Genomic DNA, 20089 nt, shown 5'->3' with positions numbered 1-20089 from the left:
GGTCTATATATAGACCCGTTGTATTTCCTTTGGAACTTAATAAAAGTTTGTGTGATTTGTTCTCTAGAGAATTTTGGTGTGAAACCTTTTCTTAGGATGGAGGTGTGAAACCCCATTCCTTTCCTTCTTATTTCCCTACTTCATTTTTTCTCCACTACGTTTTGCATCATTTTGGTATCAGAGCGAAGGATCCTAGTTTATGGACGCCCCTCCTCCCAGGTTCTACGCCGCTCCACATTTGTTCTTCGCACGACCAATCGCTCCACGAACACCGAAACGTCAAGAAATCCGGCGTACAACGAGCAAAGAAATTACCATCGACGAGGAACAACAAAAATCTGTTGTCATAGAGGAATCGCTACCGTGTAAGATTCCAAATCCTTAAAAAATTTGATTGTTGTTGCATTATCTAGTTTCCATCGTTATTTTTATTTGTTTTTAGAAAAAAAAAAAAATCAGTGTTTCAAATTTTCAAAAATTTTATTTTTGCTTTTAATTTTATTAAATCCCAATAAATTCCTTCTTCCCCTAAACCTCCTACCAAATTTCCTATTTCTTCTCTAACATCCCAACAAATCCTATCTATCCTAATTTTCATCCCTCCAATATTTCCAATTTTCAAATTCCCTCCCTAACTTAAAACCAACCCAACCCCATTAAACCCATCAAACCCAAACCCAAAACCCATTAGCCCAAAACCCAAACTTTATTAGACTAAACCCACAACCCCTTAATCATTTCCTCCCAACCCGTTACCCAACTTCATCCCTAACCTTCCCCTCACCTCACACCAAAATCCTAACCCGACGCCGTCGCTGCTGCCCCAACGCCGCCCCCGGCTCTGCCTCGCCCTGACGACGCCGCCCCAGCTCTGCCTCGCCCCGACGACGCCGCCCCGGTTCTGCCCCGCCCCGACGAAGCCACCCGACGCCGTCGCTCCATCCGACGACGCCGCCCCGGCGCTGCCCCAACGCCACCCTGATTTAGCGCAGCTCCGACGACGCCACCCGACGCCGTCGCTCCACCCGACGACGCTGCCCTGACTCTGCCTCGCCCCGACGACGCCGTCACTCCACCCGACGACGCCGCCCCGGCTCTGCCCCGCCCCGACGACGCCACCTGACGCCGTCACTCCACCTGACGACGCCATTCCTTTGACGTCTGCAGCCATCACTGACGACGCCGACGCCCGCGCCGTGATCTCCCGTGCCTCGTTCCCTGCCGTAGTCAACGGCGACCACCACTATCTCGGACTTTGCCGTCGACGTCGCCGATACTGTTGCTGACCACTCCCTCCCGGACATGAACAGGGACACGTTGTGAGAGGAAAAAAAAAAAAAGGGTGAAGACAAATTAGTTAATTTCAATTCTTTTTGTTTTCAGATGGTCAGGTACGTGATCTTTTCAATGTATTAAATATTTTTGGGTCATTCTTTTTTAGTATCATCTCTAAACTGTTATCAATTCCTGTTGTCCACATATAGTGAGGGAGAGACTACATAGAAACCTTATCTGCTTTAGTCCTGATATTAAGAGATGAACAGTGCCAAATAGAATATTAGCATTATCTTAAATTTTTGGAAAGAAATTTAAAGGGTTTGGCATTTATTAATGTGACTTTTGTTTAAAAAACCATTTAGTCTTGACATTAGTCTTTGAACCTCCTGAACAGAAAATCTAAATTCAATTAAGTATTCATTTTAAAATTTTCCTGATTGCATAGCATATCATCTCATATCATTTAGATTAAGACATTTGTATTTGGATTAAATATAGGAGACGTCTGCATTCCATTAGGTTAGAACATTATTTAAATTAGCAAGCATAAATTTAAAAAGATTAAAATAAAAAAAAGGGGATATATATATATAAATAAAATATATAAAGCAATACATAACTCATTCATTGCATATTAGTGTATGCCAACTCGTAGAGGTAAGGCTTACCTTCTTAGTGATTCTAGTGAGTCCAGTAGTAGCAGTATGGATCCCGAACTTAGTAAGAAGCTCGACGACATTATGGGACAACTAGGTACCTTAGCTCAACAAGTCAGGGATACTCAAGATACTTTGCTTGGGTATCAACGGGTGACCGATTAACGACTATATAGGGTAGAAAGACCCCGTGAGCAAACCGCTCCTCAAAATAATCACCGCCCTGACCTTGAACGTGGTGAATCTCCCACTCCTTTACCTCGTCAACATTTTCAAGGGAATGAGCGAGATCCTGATGAACGGTACCTTCGAAGCATTAAAATTGATGCTCCGATGTTTGATGGTCGTCTAGATCCGCAACACTTCTTGGACTGGATCAAAGACATGGACCGTTACTTTAAATGGTATGATATGTCGGAAATCCGTAAAGTCAGGTTTGCTACCATGAAATTGACTGGGAAAGCAAATCAATACTGGACCAACGTTGAGACTCTTCGTGAGATTAGGGGTGAGCTTCCAATTGAAATTTGGGTTGACATGAAAAATGAACTAAAACGTAAATACCTCCCGCCTTCCTATTACCCTAAGCTTCTAGATAGATGGAACCGACTTACCCAAGGGAGTAAGTCCGCTAAGGATTACGTTGCGGCCTTTGATGAATTGCTTGTTCGGTGTAGCGTGATCGAATCAGAAACCCCTATGCAAATTTTGTCCAGATTTAGGGCTGGCCTACGTGAAGAATTGAGAAGTGAACTTTTTGCTCGTAATGTTGATACTTTGGAAAAGGCTTACAGCTTAGTTCAAGACTTAGAGGAGTCTAAACCTAACCACATCCCAAGAAATTATGACACAAGTCCGAAGCCGACAACAAAGCGGCCGATGCACTGAGTCGTCGCACGATTCTTCTTTCAAAGATGAACGCAGAAGTAATAGGATTTGATAAAATCAAAACTGAATATGAATCATGTCCGGATTTTCATGAAGTTTACAATTTATTAAACAATAGAGAGACTCGAGAAATAGATGGTTTCATCTTGCAGGATGGCTATCTATTTAAGACCCGAAGGTTATGCATTCCTAGCACCTCGTTAAGGGAATTTTTAATTTGGGAATTGCATGCTGGGGGTTTAGCAGGACATTTTGGGCATGCAAAAACTATCGAAGCTACGGAACATCGATTTTTCTGGCCAAGCTTAAAGAGAGATGTTATGAGACTTGTTAGTCGATGTCATACATGTCAACTTGCTAAGCAGCGAAAGCAAAATACAGGATTGTACACGCCTTTACCGGTTCCTAATTGCCCTTGGCAAGATGTTAGTATGGACTTCGTGCTTGGACTTCCAAAGACTACCCGAAAGCATGATTCCGTTCTTGTGGTGGTGGATCGATTTTCTAAGATGGCCCACTTTATACCCTGTTCCCGAACTTTTGACGCCTCTCGAGTTGCTAAAATCTATTTTGACGAAATCGTTAAGTTGCACGGGCTACCAAAAACTATTGTATCAAACAGGGATGTAAAATTCACTAGTTATTTTTGGAAAACCCTATGGCATAAGATGGAAACTAAGCTTCAGTATTCAACTGCTTTCCACCCACAAACTGACGGGCAAACTGAAGTAGTCAATAGGAGCTTAGGTAACCTACTGAGAACTCTTGTCGGCGAGAATCTAAGAGACTGGGATCAAAAACTGCCAACTGCTGAATTTGCATACAATAATTCTGTTAATAGATCCATAGGTCTGAGTCCAACTGAGGTAGTATATGGTTATAAACCTAGACAACCTATAGATCTCATTCCTATGTCCCATTATCATAGGTTGTCTGAGTCTGCATCTGCATTTGCATCACATATTCATGACTTGCATAAAGAAATCAGTAACAGAATTGCTCAAAATAATACTAATTATAAAATGCGAGCTGATCTAAGAAGGAGATTCAAAGAATTTAATGTTGGAGACTTTGTGATGGTCCGGATACGTCCGGAACGGTTTCCACCTGGAACTGTCAAAAAGTTGCATGCACGAAGTGCCGGACCTTTTAAAATTCTCAATAAAATTAATGATAATGCTTATGTTCTAGATCTCCCTAGTGATTTTGGCATCAGTTCTACTTTTAATATTGAGGATCTAGTAGCTTATAAAGGTCCAGATTTTACTCCAGATAACCCACTAGATACTGAGCCTACCTATGAGCCTGTTTATGAGAGACCCTCTTTACCTCCACTTCCCAATATTCCACCTAACACAGCAGACGAAATTGATAAAATTTTAGATGATGAAATTATTTCAACTAGAGAAGGTGGATCCCAACGGTATCTAGTACGTTGGAAAGGACGACCTACATCTGATGACACGTGGCTTGATCGTCACGATTTGGAGGTACATCACCCTGATACCTTAGAGCAGTATGAGAGCAGCAGAGCAGCACACTCGACGGAGTCGACTTCTCTCCCACCCGGGGAGAATGATGCGGACATCACTGATAGGACGCGATGGCGTGTGTACCAGCGCAGGAGGCGCCGACAGTTGATGATCCCTCCTATAGGGATCTGGTTCTGATTTTTATTTATTTAGGGTGTCTTTTGTTTATTTCCTATGTAGGGTGTTTTTTGCTTAATTCCATTGTAGGTCTATATATAGACCCGTTGTATTTCCTTTGGAACTTAATAAAAGTTTGTGTGATTTGTTCTCTAGAGAATTTTGGTGTGAAACCTTTTCTTAGGGTGGAGGTGTGAAACCCCATTCCTTTCCTTCTTATTTCCCTACTCCATTTTTTCTCCACTACGTTTTGCATCACTACCACTCTACCATCAAAGAACTGGCAACCTTCTATGACTAAATACCACTCTAACACCAAATTTCATAAGTTCTTCCTTCCAACTTCCTAGAGAATATAAATTTTCCTATTGCTTTCCAAGAAACTTATATAATGCCAATTGACTAAAAGAACGCCCACCTTATCATTGGTTGGTTAAGCTCATGCAACAAGAATGAAAATTGAGCAAATGTTTATATTTAATAGTGTAAGGAGTTCTTTTTCCTTCTATGGCAAAAAAAGAGTAAAAGAGAAAAGAAAGATGATCTAAGTCTAAATAAAGGCAACTAAATCCAAAATTTGAGGCATATATTCAGAGTCGCTGCTCCACAAGCATGTCGGTCATTAAGTGACAGAGGAAATAGGCCTTCAATCTCTGGATATTTACTTCCAAACTAAACTCATTGATCCTAGAACTAGTAATTTGAAATTTAAGATGATTTTCTTCTGAATATCCTGTATCAAATACTTATCTATCAATATCCACTGTCAACATGTCTCAGATATCTTCCCCCTCATGGAACCCAGAAGATACTACTCATGACCGATGTACATATGGAAAGGAATAAGTTATTGATAGTATTACATATCAGTAGTAGGGCATGCCCTCAGAAAAGAAATAGCAACTTCATTAAAGTATTTAGACTTTAAAGAGAACCAATATTCCAACCAAATAGTTTGAGATTCATCCTAAGTTGTTTATCCCACTAAAAGAGGATTTCATATATTTTATTTTATATGCATCTTCCATATTTCTTCTTCCTCAGAACAGGACAAATTTGTATGATGGAGAATAGAGCGTAAAGAGAACTAACCTCACATATGCGGCAAGATGGACAAGACCATAAATTCCAATGAAAAAGATCTACAAAGAAAGAAACATCAGCAAAAAAATGTGCGAAAAAACAAAAGAAAAGTAGAAAAGAATTGCAAAATTTACAGATATTTAAACCTCTATATTCAGCCCAACTTTTCAAGCAGCTCTTATGGTACTTCTTGCTGCATGTCTTGCATGAAAGCATTTTAATAGCTTTGCTACTGCCTTCATCTTCTCCGGAAAAACATATACGGCAGATAACCTTGACAGCGGAAAATCCTTGATCTTCTCCAGCATGACAGCCAGCTGCCTCTCTTATTACCTCCTGGCAAAAGCAAGCATCTTTGTTGACTTCTGTTCTACACCATTGAATAATTGATCAAATAAATATAATAATAAGAGCATCCAAAAAACCCTCGCAAACTGTAAGTACATGCAAATTATAATATGTCCTCAACTATTTTGGTCAAATTGAATCATGAAGTCAAACTGTCAGGAAATTGAATATTTCTCCTGTCACATCTAAACATGTGTCTAGTTCTTTTCAAACCAGCACAGTCCATGAAGTTTTGTAGTTAAATGCTCTTATGGCATCTCTCGGGTAGATAAATAACTATACTGATTTCCAGGCATTCAAACTGCATAAATATTAAATTAGTCCAACTCCAACTGATCTGATGATAGGTAGAATATTTTCCATGAAAGTCTGATCTAGAAATTGTGGAGCTTTACCAACATTGAGGGACGTATTCCATGGAGAGCCTAGATTTTCATCAGAATAGTGGATGTCAGATCAGGCACAAAAATTAGAAAGATGAACAATGATAAGGAACTATATTTATTATTCTTTAATGCACACAAATCCCAGATGTAGTAGCCAGTTAGCCGCCCCCCTCATTCTCATTATCATATATGCCTCCGATCACAGTCATTCAATCCAATCAAACAGCTCCATAATGAAGAAAAAGAGAAGAAAAGAAAACAAGGAAACCAAATATAAAAGGCTATTGTTTATGTCCCACATTAGAGAAGAAAAAAGAAGTGAGGAGAGAGACATTCAAATGATCTTTCTCCTCTTATCTCTTCATCTACAAGATCCACTATCAAACAAAGCTTTGATCCCAACACCAACAACAAGCAAAATTAGAGACGCTGGCAGCCAGTCCTAATCACACACACATGCGCCACACGTGTGCACACAACACACACACACACACACACACACACACACACACACACACGCACACATCCTAAAAGAGTTGGTTTCGGTTGAAACCAATTATAGCATTCCAATATTATTCTTTTTGGTTTCCACCTGTTTTTGGATCGGGGTTGGCCAAAACCAATCCATATTGGCCAATACAAATTGGGTTCATCTGATTTTACAAACATACAACCTCAGCACAAACGCATACATGAGATCTGTTTAAGTTTAATCAATATAATGGCAAAAACCATATTTTCAACCAACAGAGAAACATGGCTTACTAAAATCTTCTAAGCTATATCATGGCATCTAGTTGAAATTAATGTGTTCTAACCAAAACTCAGGAAGCTAACTGAAATTGGGACTAATGAGATTAGGAAAAGTAAGGATACGTCTATATCTACACTATTATATACATATTGTCATATAAACAATTACATATCTATATATATGTATTCATGTACAGGCTTAGAGTGTCATTGAGTGTAGATTCTTTATCATGCTGTCTTTTATTCTCAAAGCTACCTCTTACTGCATAAATGGATGTTTAGATAAGATTCTCTTGTCGTGACTTCATACAACACGGCACACCATACTTCTCTGTTAACTATATACATTTGAAATACTCATGCAAGCACATAGCGTATCTCTTGATATATTTTTTTCAGATAGAAACATTAAAAGAAATCATAGACAACCAGCAAATACTTTTACGTAGAATCATCAAGCAGACATATCCAATTGACAAGAAAACCAGATATTATAAAACATGGATATCAGCTTTGTTGAGACAGATGCAAGTTTTTATGAGCTATCCAAACAGCCCAACATGCACCATCTTTATCAACAGTCCTTCAGATGTGTTATAGTGATGAATAATCCAGAAATAACTGATCCAAAAGACCCGGTAAGAACCAACTTTAACGTTCTTTTTATGAATCCTACCTAATGTATAATCCCAGAAAATTAGCATCCAACTAGATGGTACTTAGGGGACATATTATGATCAATCTGATAAGGATGAGAAAGTACCCCAAGTTCGCAGTTGTTAGTCCAACAAACCTCCTACTTGAATAAATATAAGCCCTTATAAACAAGAGGAGTCCTTCACTCACGTAAGCAGTCATCTAACGTATCAAGTAATATTAGCATCCTAAAAGGATCAAAAGATCTCATTGAACGAGTCCTACGACAAGAAAATAATTCTGCACTAAAACGATTACATCAACGCCATATATCACCCAAATCAAAAAGAAGAAAACCGATCCATGAATGAAAGAATTCTTTTCCACAATCATCTAGCACAAACCATCAAAAATCAAGGCAAGTAATGCGAGAAACAGAGCAATTACCGCAGAGGCCCCCGTCTCCATCCTCCGGGCATAGTCCTCGGCGGCCATGGCCTGCCGCTGCATCGCCGCACGCCTAGCCTCCTCCCCATCGTCCGCTGGCGCCGTCAACAGCGGTGCCTGTGGTGGCGCCACCCGCGGAACCTCCACCTGCACAGTGGCAACGGCGGCGCCTCCATCCCTCAAAATCCACGGATCGCTCAAGAACTCCTCGAGCGCCTCGATCTCCTCCCAGAACTCCTTCCTCGCCTTCCCGTTTCGCAAACCCGAGGGAAACCCTAGCTCGCAGTAGCATACGCGCCGACTACCAACCAAAAGGAGAGATTAGAGACATATAAGCATACAAACTCTAGAGAGAGATGAAGAGAGAGAGAGAGAGAGAGGCAGAGACCAAGTGATGGGGCAAGCGACGTGAAAGGCCATCGGATCTGGAGGGGGAAAGAAGGGGTTTAGCGGGGGATTTGGTCCTGTGATCGATTTGAAAAAAATTAAGACAGGAAATTAGATAAAAATAATACGAAGAATAGGAATTAGGAATAATAATTACAATAAGGGCGGAATAAAGAGGGGGATTATTGGAAAAGGGGAGGGAACCACGAACGAAGGGGTGGGAGCGGTAGGGAAAGACGGCGTAACGGCTTTACACGTGAGGTTGGGGTTGAGATTGGAAGTTGTGAAGTCGATCCGGGTATAATTCAGATTTGGCCTTTTCCCAAATCAGGCATGGATGGGCGCGCGCACACTCTCAAATCTCAATTCTTATGTTTGCACTACGCTCATCCACGTCCGGGGCATTCACACAGACAAGTTTTTGAAGTGAAATTCGGCAAACATCCTCCTCTAAAAATATACTGACCCCAAACTCTAAAAATTGCTTAGATCCGTCTAGAATTTCAACTTATATTGAAATCTAAGTATTTAACAAAAATGAGTCATAAGTAAAATAAGGATAAAATCTTGTGTTGTCTAAAATCTGTGAAGGCCAAATTATTTAAGATACTTGTCCTCTAAAATAACTACCGGAGAACATTGAAATATGAATAACATTAGGTGATTTCTCATGTTACGTAATAAAATGATACAAATATATTTATAACTGACATTAAAATAATAATAAGTATTTACTCAAAGTTTAATCCAATTTTAAAATACATTCTCATTTTTTTCAATTTAAGAACTAAACCGCTATAAAGTGATGACCAAATTACAATCATTACTCCGATATTAACAAAAAGTTAAAATGATCAAAAATACCCCTATATTTTAAGTCACGGGTAAAGAAAAGTTTTCCTTCTTTTATTTTTTTTCCCCTCTTTTATTGCCATTATCATTCTCTCACGGTCTAAGTTTTCGGTGCTTCTAATCCAAAGAAATTGGATGAAATTTTTTTGTTATTTTTTTGTTCTTTTCTCTTTACTCCATCTTCATCATCCTCTCACGATTTCTCATATTGTTTAGATTAGGGCTTGGTAAGGTATTGTTAATCTCGATATTAGCCTCATTCGACTCCCAAAAGAAAAAAAAAATCAGGTTCACATTCGCTTTATGTTCTTACTTTTGATTAGAAAATGGTTAATTTGCGGATGTGTTTTCTTTATGTAATAAATTTGGACTTTTCCCTAAAATATGTATTGCAGATTTTGACTTTATGTAATGAATTCTTATAAAATATATTTGTTTGAATAGTATAGTACCCCAACATTGTCGAATCACATCCATTGTACAATGGACTCTTGTGCACACATTTGGACTTCTTGCAATATTGCAATAGATTAAAGTCTACTACATCATAGATTATATCTAATTAGAATATATTTGTTTTCCTCCAAAATTTCCTAAACTATCCAAACATGATAAATTAACCGATCTTAAGAAAAATATCTTTATAATCCTTTAGCTGCACTTTCAATTCCTATAAAAACTCTTCTGAACTTATTGAAATTCCTATAAAAACTCTTCTGCATGCCCTCAGTAGTAAGACTTGCCGATTGCCACCATGCACCTTGTGGCTTAATGGTGGCGATGATAAGTTCTAGGCTAGTTAACCTTGAGATTAAATTTGTTAGATCCAACCACTACAAATAGTCCCTCTACATATATGATACACTTAGTTATGATCTTTTCTTATTGCATTAGGTATTTATTTTCATTAAAATAAAATTCATGTAGGTTGCGTTTGAACGTAGGTGGAGTCGCGTTCGAACGCCCTTGTGAATGCCTTGTAAACGCTTTGTTAACGCCCGTGTTTGTGAATGCCTTGTGAACGTCCGCGTTCGAACGCCTGTGTCGTGTTTGCAAATTCAAAAAAAGGGCTTTTTGAGTGCATTCGAACGTAATCGAGCACGTTCGAACGCGATCGACGAAAATCCTCTAGAATTAGGATTTCATAATATTTTAGGACTTGTTGGCTAGCCTCTATAAATATGTGGATGGCAATCAACTTTATTATGCTATTGGATTCTTGATTTCTTGCCTCTTATCTTCTCTCTAGACTTTTTTCTCCTTCCTCTTCACCATCCTTTCACCTCTATCGTTGGCAAGGTTTCTCCTTGCTTTCAATCTCCTTTGTCTGTAGAGTTACTCATCTTTTTTGGGATCTCGACCACTTCATTCCCTTCATCTACTTCCCTTAATCACTTCCACAATCTACCCTCATCTCCATACCCCATCTATAACCCTAACATTCACTCCACCCGTCACCACTACCATTATCCATGTTATTTCATATTTTCATCCTTGTTACAGTTCAAATCTATGAAGAGCATAAATACAAAAGTTGTAGATTAGAAAGTTACGGATCCAACTCATTTGGTTTTATAATTTTCTGACTACCATAGATATTCTAATGAATATTTTCCTATAGTTGCGCGGACTGCTTCCTATAATAAATTTAGATCTTAAAGAATTATTCCGTAGCCGATTTTTTGGTTCCAGAACTTGTCAAATTGGTATAAGAGCCTATCAAATTGGTATAAGAGTCTATCAATATACTATTTAATGCTTTGGATCTCAAAAATTATATCGATGGCACTAAATCACTACCTCATAAACGTAAGAAATGTTACCAAAGACAACCAATGTGTTTGATCACAGTTAATAAGATATTTTACCAAGACTGGCAGTGCTATTGGTTACTGATCAAGGTTAACAATATATTTAATATATTGTCTAACGGAGACAAAATTACAAGCCTCAATCATAATGATCATAAAATAATCTTCACGTGATCACCTTGTCGAAAGGACTTGAAGGTTAATGCAGCTATGCTTGGACGATCTCCTTCTTTCTTCTTTTGTCAATCTCCAAACAATGCAAGGGTGATCTAGTCTAAAAGCGTTGATCTAGAATTCTGATATAAAGTCCTGATTTGTAAATTTTCAATCTAAAAAAGCAATCCCAAAGACAGTCCCTTCTATCTATATTTATAGGTCATGAACTCGGAATAGATGCAATCTTTTCATCTAGTTTGGCTTTATGTCTAAACACTAGTAGAGATACTCAAATATCAAAAAGCCTCTAGACATGACACATAAATTTGAGAACAACGTCTGAACTCACTCCATCGATAAATCTCATACTATATTAAGAATCTCAAATGGATTCACATAACATGCATCTGATGATGATTTGACATCTAGTTCTTCTAGAAGACATGATGTGAACTATGTGAGGTGTGATCATATCAATAGGAATATTTGGCTCGATGAATCCCTGTATGCTAGAATTATTTAATTAGCCAAGTCGAGTTTAATTAAGTTTTGTTCAGCTTTGAAAAAATATATTCAAAAAATATTTATTAGACGCCCCCGCCCGGCAAAGGCACATGCACGCCCACAAGCCCACACGGCACGCACGGCGCATGTGACAAAACGGGCGAGACCCGTCACGCACAAATACGTTTGTGCATACATAATTCATCACAAAATAAATCATACTATTAATCCAAATAAACATATTAATATATGAATATTCAAGTCCGCAATAATATACACTAAACTATAAAATAAATTATGATACCATCAAGTTAAACATGTTAACAAATCCATATCTATATCAACAACAATCATACTAGACAGCTACATGATTTGGCAGGGCCCACACAGGCCACGACAAAACATCAAGACACAACTTATAACCACTAACACACAAGTATACTATAATCTGATCTGTATTATACAAATCATCATCTATACAAAGGATTACAAATATTAAATAATGATACAACTCAATATTTAGGTAAACTATCTTCTATACCATCTCATGTCTATAGCTCACCTCATCATTCTAAAATATCTTTTTAGAATATCTCAAGTCGCTATCACGTACCACATATCTTAAGAGGTTAGAAAAGAAATAAAGAAAGAGTCATGAGCAAAAGGCTCAGTGAATAGATTTTATCCCGAAGCAGTGATGCCAAACAAAAGGTAAACATTTACTAGATAATATAAATCACATAGGTATATTATGTCATGAATGAATATATAAATGTATCCTCAATAATATATAAATAAAATATAGATATCATGTCATAACTGATTAAAGTATACAATTCTCGACAATATAAAAACGATCTCCATGTCATACCATCATCATAACTCACTTTCAAATATGATACATATGATGCATGTCAACCATGACCATGCTATGATATCAAATACAACCACATATGATGCATATTGACCATTCGATAATCAGGAATTAGATGATAATGAAATCATATGCATTTCTCAACATCTCAATTGTAATAACAAAAAAATAAAATAAAATAAAATAATAATAATATATAAATTAAATTTTAAAAAAGAGACAAAAAGAAAGAAAGAAAGAAAGAAAAATTTAGTGTTACATGGCACGAGCTCGTGCCATGCAGACTGTGGGCGCACATTGAGGGTGCCACGTGCGCCCACAACCGTTGGCCTGGCTAATCGAGCCGGGCCAGCTGGCTGGAGCGGGCCCCGCCATCACCGCAGCTGCCGCCCTTCCCTTCCTTCACCGCCTCTCTCTCTTTCCTTCTAAATCTCTCTCCCACTTTCGGTCTCTCTCACTTATTTTCTCTCTCTCTCTCTTCGACGCCGGCCTACCGCCGCTGTTGCTACCACCACCGTCGCACCCCTCCTCACCGCCTCTCTCTCTCCCTCTCTCTCCAACTCTCTCTAACTCTCTAACTTTCTCTCACTCTCTCTCTTACCCTCCTCTCTCTCTCTCTCAATCCTCTCTCTTTTTGAATCACCTCTCTTTCTCTCTTGACCTCTTTCTTTCTCTCCTTCTTTTACCGATACCGGCCTGCTGCTGTCGCCGTCACCATCGCTACCGCCGCTGTCGCACCCTCCTCACCGCCTCTCTCTCCCTATAGCTCTCTCTCACACTCTCTCACCCTCCTCTCTCTCTCTCTCTCTCAATCACCTCTCTCTCTCTCGAGCTCTCTCTTTCTCTCCTTCTCTTACCGACGCCGGCTTACCGCCGTCGCCATCGCCATCACTGCCGCCGCCACCACCACCGCCAAGGTGAGCCTCGCTCCCTTCCTTTCTCTTCTTCTTCTTCTCCTCTACTTCTTCCTCTCGTCGATCTAACTTCTTCTCTGACAATAAGGAACCTATCTAAATCACTTGTTTTATTTAGTTAATCTAAATTAGATTTTTAGTTTAATTTTTCAAGAATAGATATATTTAGTAACATGGTTATTAGATAATTAGTGTAATTTTAGTTAATTATAATTATAAATATCTGTACATAAATATATTTTTAACTTTATATATTTTATTAGATTAATACATGTCTTTATAATTAAGTGTATATATATATATGTACAACTTATTATACATTATTATGCATGTAACAAAATAGTAGGCTTACTTAATATTTATATTACATGATTAAGTAAAGATTATTTTATATGCAACTCTTAATTTGTTTAGTAAGGGTAGTAGTATAATAATTAAAGTATAATTATATAATATTTATAATATAGGTGCTTGTATTTTAAATTATATTATTGTACATGTAGCACTTTTACGTTTTCTTTAATCAAAAGAGATTGACTATTATATACTTAATATATAATTGGCAAATTATGGTTTTATAAATAAATCTACAATTAGAATAATAACATATTAATGTTATTATAATTAAATATATGATATAGATCAAATCATTTAATAAAAATAAAAGAAGAAATTCTAAACCTAATAAATCATCATATGTTACACGACGGATTCCAATTGGATAAATAACTAACTTTATATTACTTAAACGTTTTCAGTTCTCAATCCCCATATTTGAGACCTTGTGAACCTTGCTAGTGATTTTTAACGATTGATCGATGGACGGGAGGGATACGTGTATTGGATTTTCTGATTAGATAGTGAGTAGTCTTATCCCTTAGACGCCTTTCTCAAATTAGGATATATTATATAATTATGTATATGTATGTTTTGGCCTCCAGCATGATTAGATGACTTTATTTAGAGATGATTTCAGTCGAGCATATTTTATCATTCATTTGATTAAGCTGATCTGAGATATGAGTACATTGGCTTCTTTACCACCTAAATTCTTGAGTTGTATGATCTATTACAGTATTGAATATATATGTATATGATCTGTCATGTATAGGAAATCATAAAAATACTTATGTATGTGATGTGATGGATGGAATGGTATTTGGTCCGGACTGATACTCGACATACTCTTTAGCATATGGCAGAATATGATGATGGATGATGGCTGGTGGGTATTGCGACATACTCTTAGCGTATGACAGGGTACAACTATCATTGATATACCCTTAATATATGGCAGGATATATTTTCTTCTGAGATACCCTTAGCGTATGGCAATGTATACTCTGAGCTTGTGGCATGATGTGTATCGAGTTTGGGGCAAGGTACCGTAGTCCAGCATAATGGATGATATTCAGGGTTGAGACGGATGATTATGATAATAAGAGATATGTGGATTATATCTAGCTTTGACATATATAATTATCTAGTGGTTGACATGTATCATGCTTCATCATTGATGTGACTAGTATCACTGGATCATAATTGTTATACTCCATATGTATTATATTGGGTGATGTTATATTGTAATTTTATCATTAGATATATTTTTGGTTGAGAATATAATATGCTCATTCATGAGAATTGATTTTATTTATATATATGTCATTGAGGATACATATATACATGCTCATACATGGCATCATGATTTTTTCTGATTCATATTATTAAGTACATGATTTACTCTTTGTTTGGCATTACTGATTCGGGGTAAGGTCTATTCACTGAGTCTTTAGCTCATGACTCTCTTTATTTTTTTTCTAACCCCCTAGATATTATGGTATCCTGAGGAGAGCGATGATGATGTGACCTATAGATGCAAGTCGGTATAGATGATAGTTTATATAGAAATTGAGTTGTACAATTATTTGATATTTGCACTCTATTGTATTAGACGATGTTTTGTATAATACATGTCAAATTATACTATACTCGTGTGTCAGTGATTATAAATTGTATTTTGATGGTTTGTCATGGCCTGTGTGGGCCTTGTCAGATTATGTAACTATCTATATGGTTGTTGTGGATATAGATATGGATATATTACATGTTTATCTAATTGATAGTATAATTTATTTGGTGATAGATTATGTGAGCATGAATATATTAGTAGGTTTTATTTAATGATATGATTATATGTACACAGGAGTATATTTGTGCGTGACGGTTCTCGCCCGACCTGTCGCATGCGTCGCGCATGCCGTGTGGGCGCGTGGGAGTGCATGTGCCTGTGTTAGGTGGGTGCGTTATATCAATTATCAATATAATCCCTGAATGTCATCATCATACTAGATTACTGTGTATAGTCAACACCTGGTATTCGGTCTCATAATCCAGCCCGAAGGCTCAGAGCATCCTGCCAACTGTTAAGGATATCTTAATCATATAATCATACCCTGCTAACCGTTAAGGGTATCATCATTATCTAGACTCGAGTACCCAACTAGCTCATAGAAACTATATGAGAATAACTTGCCACATATGCCTTGGCGAACGACATGTGTTCGAATGTCTACTACGCACACAAACTACTGACCTTGAACATAAGGCCAATAGGATCGCGACTGTGTCGAGCGATCAATCATCTCCAAGCACGCCCTAACCCTCACGCTCACTCGGGTATTCTCATAATTTCTATGAATTATCCTATTAATCAAATTTCATGTTTTCCTTCTAAATGACGGATTATATGCATTTTATCCAGTACTATAATAAATCATGCATATTAGAAATTTAGGTGAAAGAGGAGTCAAAGAGATATAATGCGATATAATCTCAAATCATACATTTGTTACATGCATATTCATGCTAATCTATCATATGCATACTCATGCTAAAGATCATCTTAACATAAAGTCATAACGGTATAGTCATCTCCAATCATCTCTATATATCACCAGCATACTCATATCTAAGATCAGCCTAATCAAGTACATGATAAAATATGCTTGACTGAAATTAGTTTTAGATAAGATCATATAAACATGCTGAAAGCCAAAATATACATAAACATTATATAATATATCCTAATTTGAGATAGGCGTTTAAGGGATAAGACTACTCATATATGATCAGTAGACATAAACCACATATCCATCACATCTATCAATAGAGTGTCAACTCATCACTAGCAAAGTCTGTAGGGTCTCAAATAAGAGGTTCGGGGTCTGAAAATATTTAAGTAACATTATTTAGTCGTTTATCCAATTAGAATTAGTTCAAATAGAATATAAATGTTTATTAGGCTTAGAATCACTTCTTTTATTTTGTACATAACTAGATCCATATCATACGTATAATTAAAATACTATAATTATACTATTATTATAAAATGCTAGTTATAATATAAGGAGAAAGATTTGTTTCTTTTTATATAAAATATTCTAAATATATAATTATAAAATAAAAGCTAAATAATTATAAATAACATATAAGTATAGACAAGATCTATTTTATAATAAATTTTATAATTCTTACCCTTTCTTGATTAATCAAAAAATTATATAGTCTTTACTTAATTATACAGAATAATAAATAAATAAATAAATTAATTAATTAGACTAGTATCTTATTCTGCACACAATAGTATATAATAAATTGTTAAAACTACTTAAAATGTATATATTATGAATATTAATACATAAATCTAATAATTATAATTTATAAAACTATCTATTAATCTAATAGAAATATAAATAATTAAATAAATAAATATAAATATTACCAATATCTATGTGTAATAGTTTGTAACCTAATTAATCATTTACTATACTAATTATAATTAATGATAATGATATTGAAGAATATATATCACTATTAAAATAATTAATATCTAAATAATCTATTTGCACTAATTAAGAAAAGAAATATCTAAATAAATAACATAAATAAAATAAAAACAACAACACTGCTATAGAAAGAGAATGAGAAGAAGGAGAAGAAGCTAAGGGAAAAGAAGAAGAAGAAGAAGAAGAAGAAGATGAAGAGGAAGAAGATGAAGAGAGAAGAATAAGAACGGAAGGAGGGGCTCCGGGCCAGCGGGAAGGGGCTCGGTTGCTGCTGGCCAGCCAGCGACTGGCCTCTCGCCAACGACTTGGTTCAAGTGAGAGAAATAGAGAAATAGAGAGAGATAGAGAGAGATAGAGAGAGAGAGAGAGAGAAGGAAGAGGAGGAATGAGGAGTATCACCAACGGTAACACGGCGACAGTGACGGTGGGTTGGCGGTGGTAGCAGTGAGTGAGTGAGAGAGAGAGAGAGAGAGAGGAGTGTTTGAGGGTTAGAGGAGAGTGAGAGAGACCGAAAGTGAGAGAGACCGAAAGAGAGAGAGAGAGAGAGGCGGTGGGGAAGAGGGGGAATGACGGTGGCTGTGGCGGCGTCGAGGCCCACCATGCTAGCTAGCTCGGCCAGGTTGGTCGGGCCGACAGCTGGGGGTCTATGGCACCCTCAGCCCGCCCGTAGCTGCTTGGCACAAGGCCGGCCACGTTATGGTCGGCCTAACATGGCCGGCCACGTCGTGCCATGCACCAAATATTTTTTTAAGATATGTTATTACAATCAATGTCATCATGATATAGAACTTTCGCATTCAAAGTTTCTTCAAATTCAGACTATATCTGCATCAAAATAAACAACTATTTCGAGGAAGATAAGAGTGGTTTGGCTAAGTTTGTTAGTTTGTTTATTATTTAGTTTAGGGTTAGCCTTTATACATATGTAGAGTGCAACCCTAATTGAGTAATGAATGAATGAATCGAGATTCATTACATTGCCTCCAGCTCTAGCTCTCAATTTCATCCTCTGTTGCAGTTCTTGATTTAGGGGCATAGTGAAACTGCTTCAATTTGTATCAATTTCTATTTATATTTTAGGTAAATAAAATAGTTTCTAGTAGGTGCTTAAAATGCAAATGGATGGCATTTAAATGCGGTCATTCGGACGCCTTATTCGCGTTCACACATACAGAGGACGTATTTTGGCTGTTCTAACGCTTGATCTTGCTTTTGCATATGCAGAGAACGCGTTTTGGCCGTTCGAACACGATTGGGGTGCATTCAAATGCACAACGAGAAAGTTGAGTTATAATAAGACTTGTTTAGGGTTATAATAGGATTTGTGTAGGGATTTTGGATGTTTCACTAGCCTCTATATATGTGGAAGAGCAGCCTCTATTGATTATTGATTATTGATTATTGAAATTGGTTTTCATCTATGCTTGAGCCATTTTCTCCCTTCTTCATTTTTGCTTCCTCTTGGTATCCAACCCAAGTTCTTGTCTATGGCCGAGGTTAATCCTCCATTGCTTCTCCTTCCTCTCTCTCTAGCAACTAGCCATACCTAGAAGCTCTCTTCTCTCCCCTCATCTAGTTCTAAGCACTAATCCATCTATGATACCATAATCATCTTCTATAACTCTAACCACACATTCTATGTCCATCCCACTATATCCTAACCTTTCATCACTATTTTATATGTAACTTTCAATCTACTAATCCAATCATCATGATTCTAGTTGCGTTGGCTAACTCATAGAAGAACAACATATTCAAATATGAGAACAATCCAACAATTAGCTCAATCTTAGTTACCTTCGCAAGTTGGTATTAGAGCGAGCTTTTCTTGGCACGCATCCGCAATGACATCAACAACTAAATCTATAGCAGCACAAAGAAGAGAAGAAGAAGGGGAGACATCCACGCACAAGAGAGCAGAATTCCACAAATCCTACATTGGGCAATGAAGGGCAAGAGGACCATGCGCATACAACATTTCCTCATACATTTACCATTGTCGACCTAAACATAGAGATGCTATCAAGGTCTATTGAAACATTGGGACAAACCTTCTCCACCATCATTGCCCAAATTATCAGAACCTTTAGTCAAACGATGGCGCAACAAAATGATACGATTCAGACTTCACCGATGTCATCTCGAGCAAGGGTACACTTTGGAGGTGTCTTTGTTTCTTATTTGAGTGTTTAATTCTTAAAATAATAAGTTTTCTGTATGTCGCGTTCGAATGCGGGTGGAGAGCGTTCAAACACGCTTGTGAACGCCTGCATCAGGTTCGCACATCCAGAGAGTGCGAAATGTGCATTCGAACACTGTGTTCGAATGCACCTGCAAACGCCTGTATCACGTTCGCACATCCAGAGAGTGCGAAATATGTGCGTTTGAACGCGATCGGGTTCGTTCAAACGCGGTCGACGAAAATCTACTATTTTAAGGTTAATAATTACTATTTTTGAATTGTTTGGTTAGCCTCTAAAGGTGTGGATGGAAACTATGGAATGATTATGGAATGAATTGAGTTTTGCCTTGCCTCTTTAGTCTTCTTCTCTCCCGTTCTCTCGTGCCCCGGCGTCGCCGCTTCTAGCCTCCCTCGATCGACTAATCACCCTAATCTCCTCC

General features: G+C 37.5%; 1 protein-coding gene across 3 annotated transcripts in view; it reads right to left on the bottom strand.

The window, feature by feature from the left end:
• The window catches only part of LOC140774230 (uncharacterized), a 35745-nt gene extending 26930 nt beyond the window's left edge, over nucleotides 1-8815 (bottom strand). Inside the window, exons 1-5 of one of the 3 annotated variants that reach the window (XM_073117135.1) lie at nucleotides 8669-8815; nucleotides 8513-8588; nucleotides 8125-8425; nucleotides 5701-5890; nucleotides 5564-5613 (exon numbers count right to left, since the gene is read on the bottom strand). In XM_073117135.1, the coding sequence (XP_072973236.1) occupies nucleotides 5564-5613; nucleotides 5701-5890; nucleotides 8125-8425; nucleotides 8513-8544 (573 nt within the window). In that variant the 5' untranslated portion in view covers nucleotides 8545-8588; nucleotides 8669-8815. Of the gene's footprint in view, nucleotides 1-5563; nucleotides 5614-5700; nucleotides 5925-8124; nucleotides 8426-8512; nucleotides 8589-8668 lie in introns of those variants that run through there. The other 2 variants (XM_073117136.1, XM_073117137.1) reach the window with 2 other exon arrangements.
• Nucleotides 8816-20089: the final 11274 nt, after the last annotated feature.

Source organism: Typha angustifolia, chromosome 13 (assembly GCF_048772165.1).
Source record: "Typha angustifolia cultivar Huaian chromosome 13, ASM4877216v1, whole genome shotgun sequence".
Classification (NCBI taxonomy): Eukaryota; Viridiplantae; Streptophyta; class Magnoliopsida; order Poales; family Typhaceae; genus Typha; species Typha angustifolia.
Note: the sequence above shows the minus strand (reverse complement) of the source record. Positions and strands in the feature narration are given on the sequence as shown.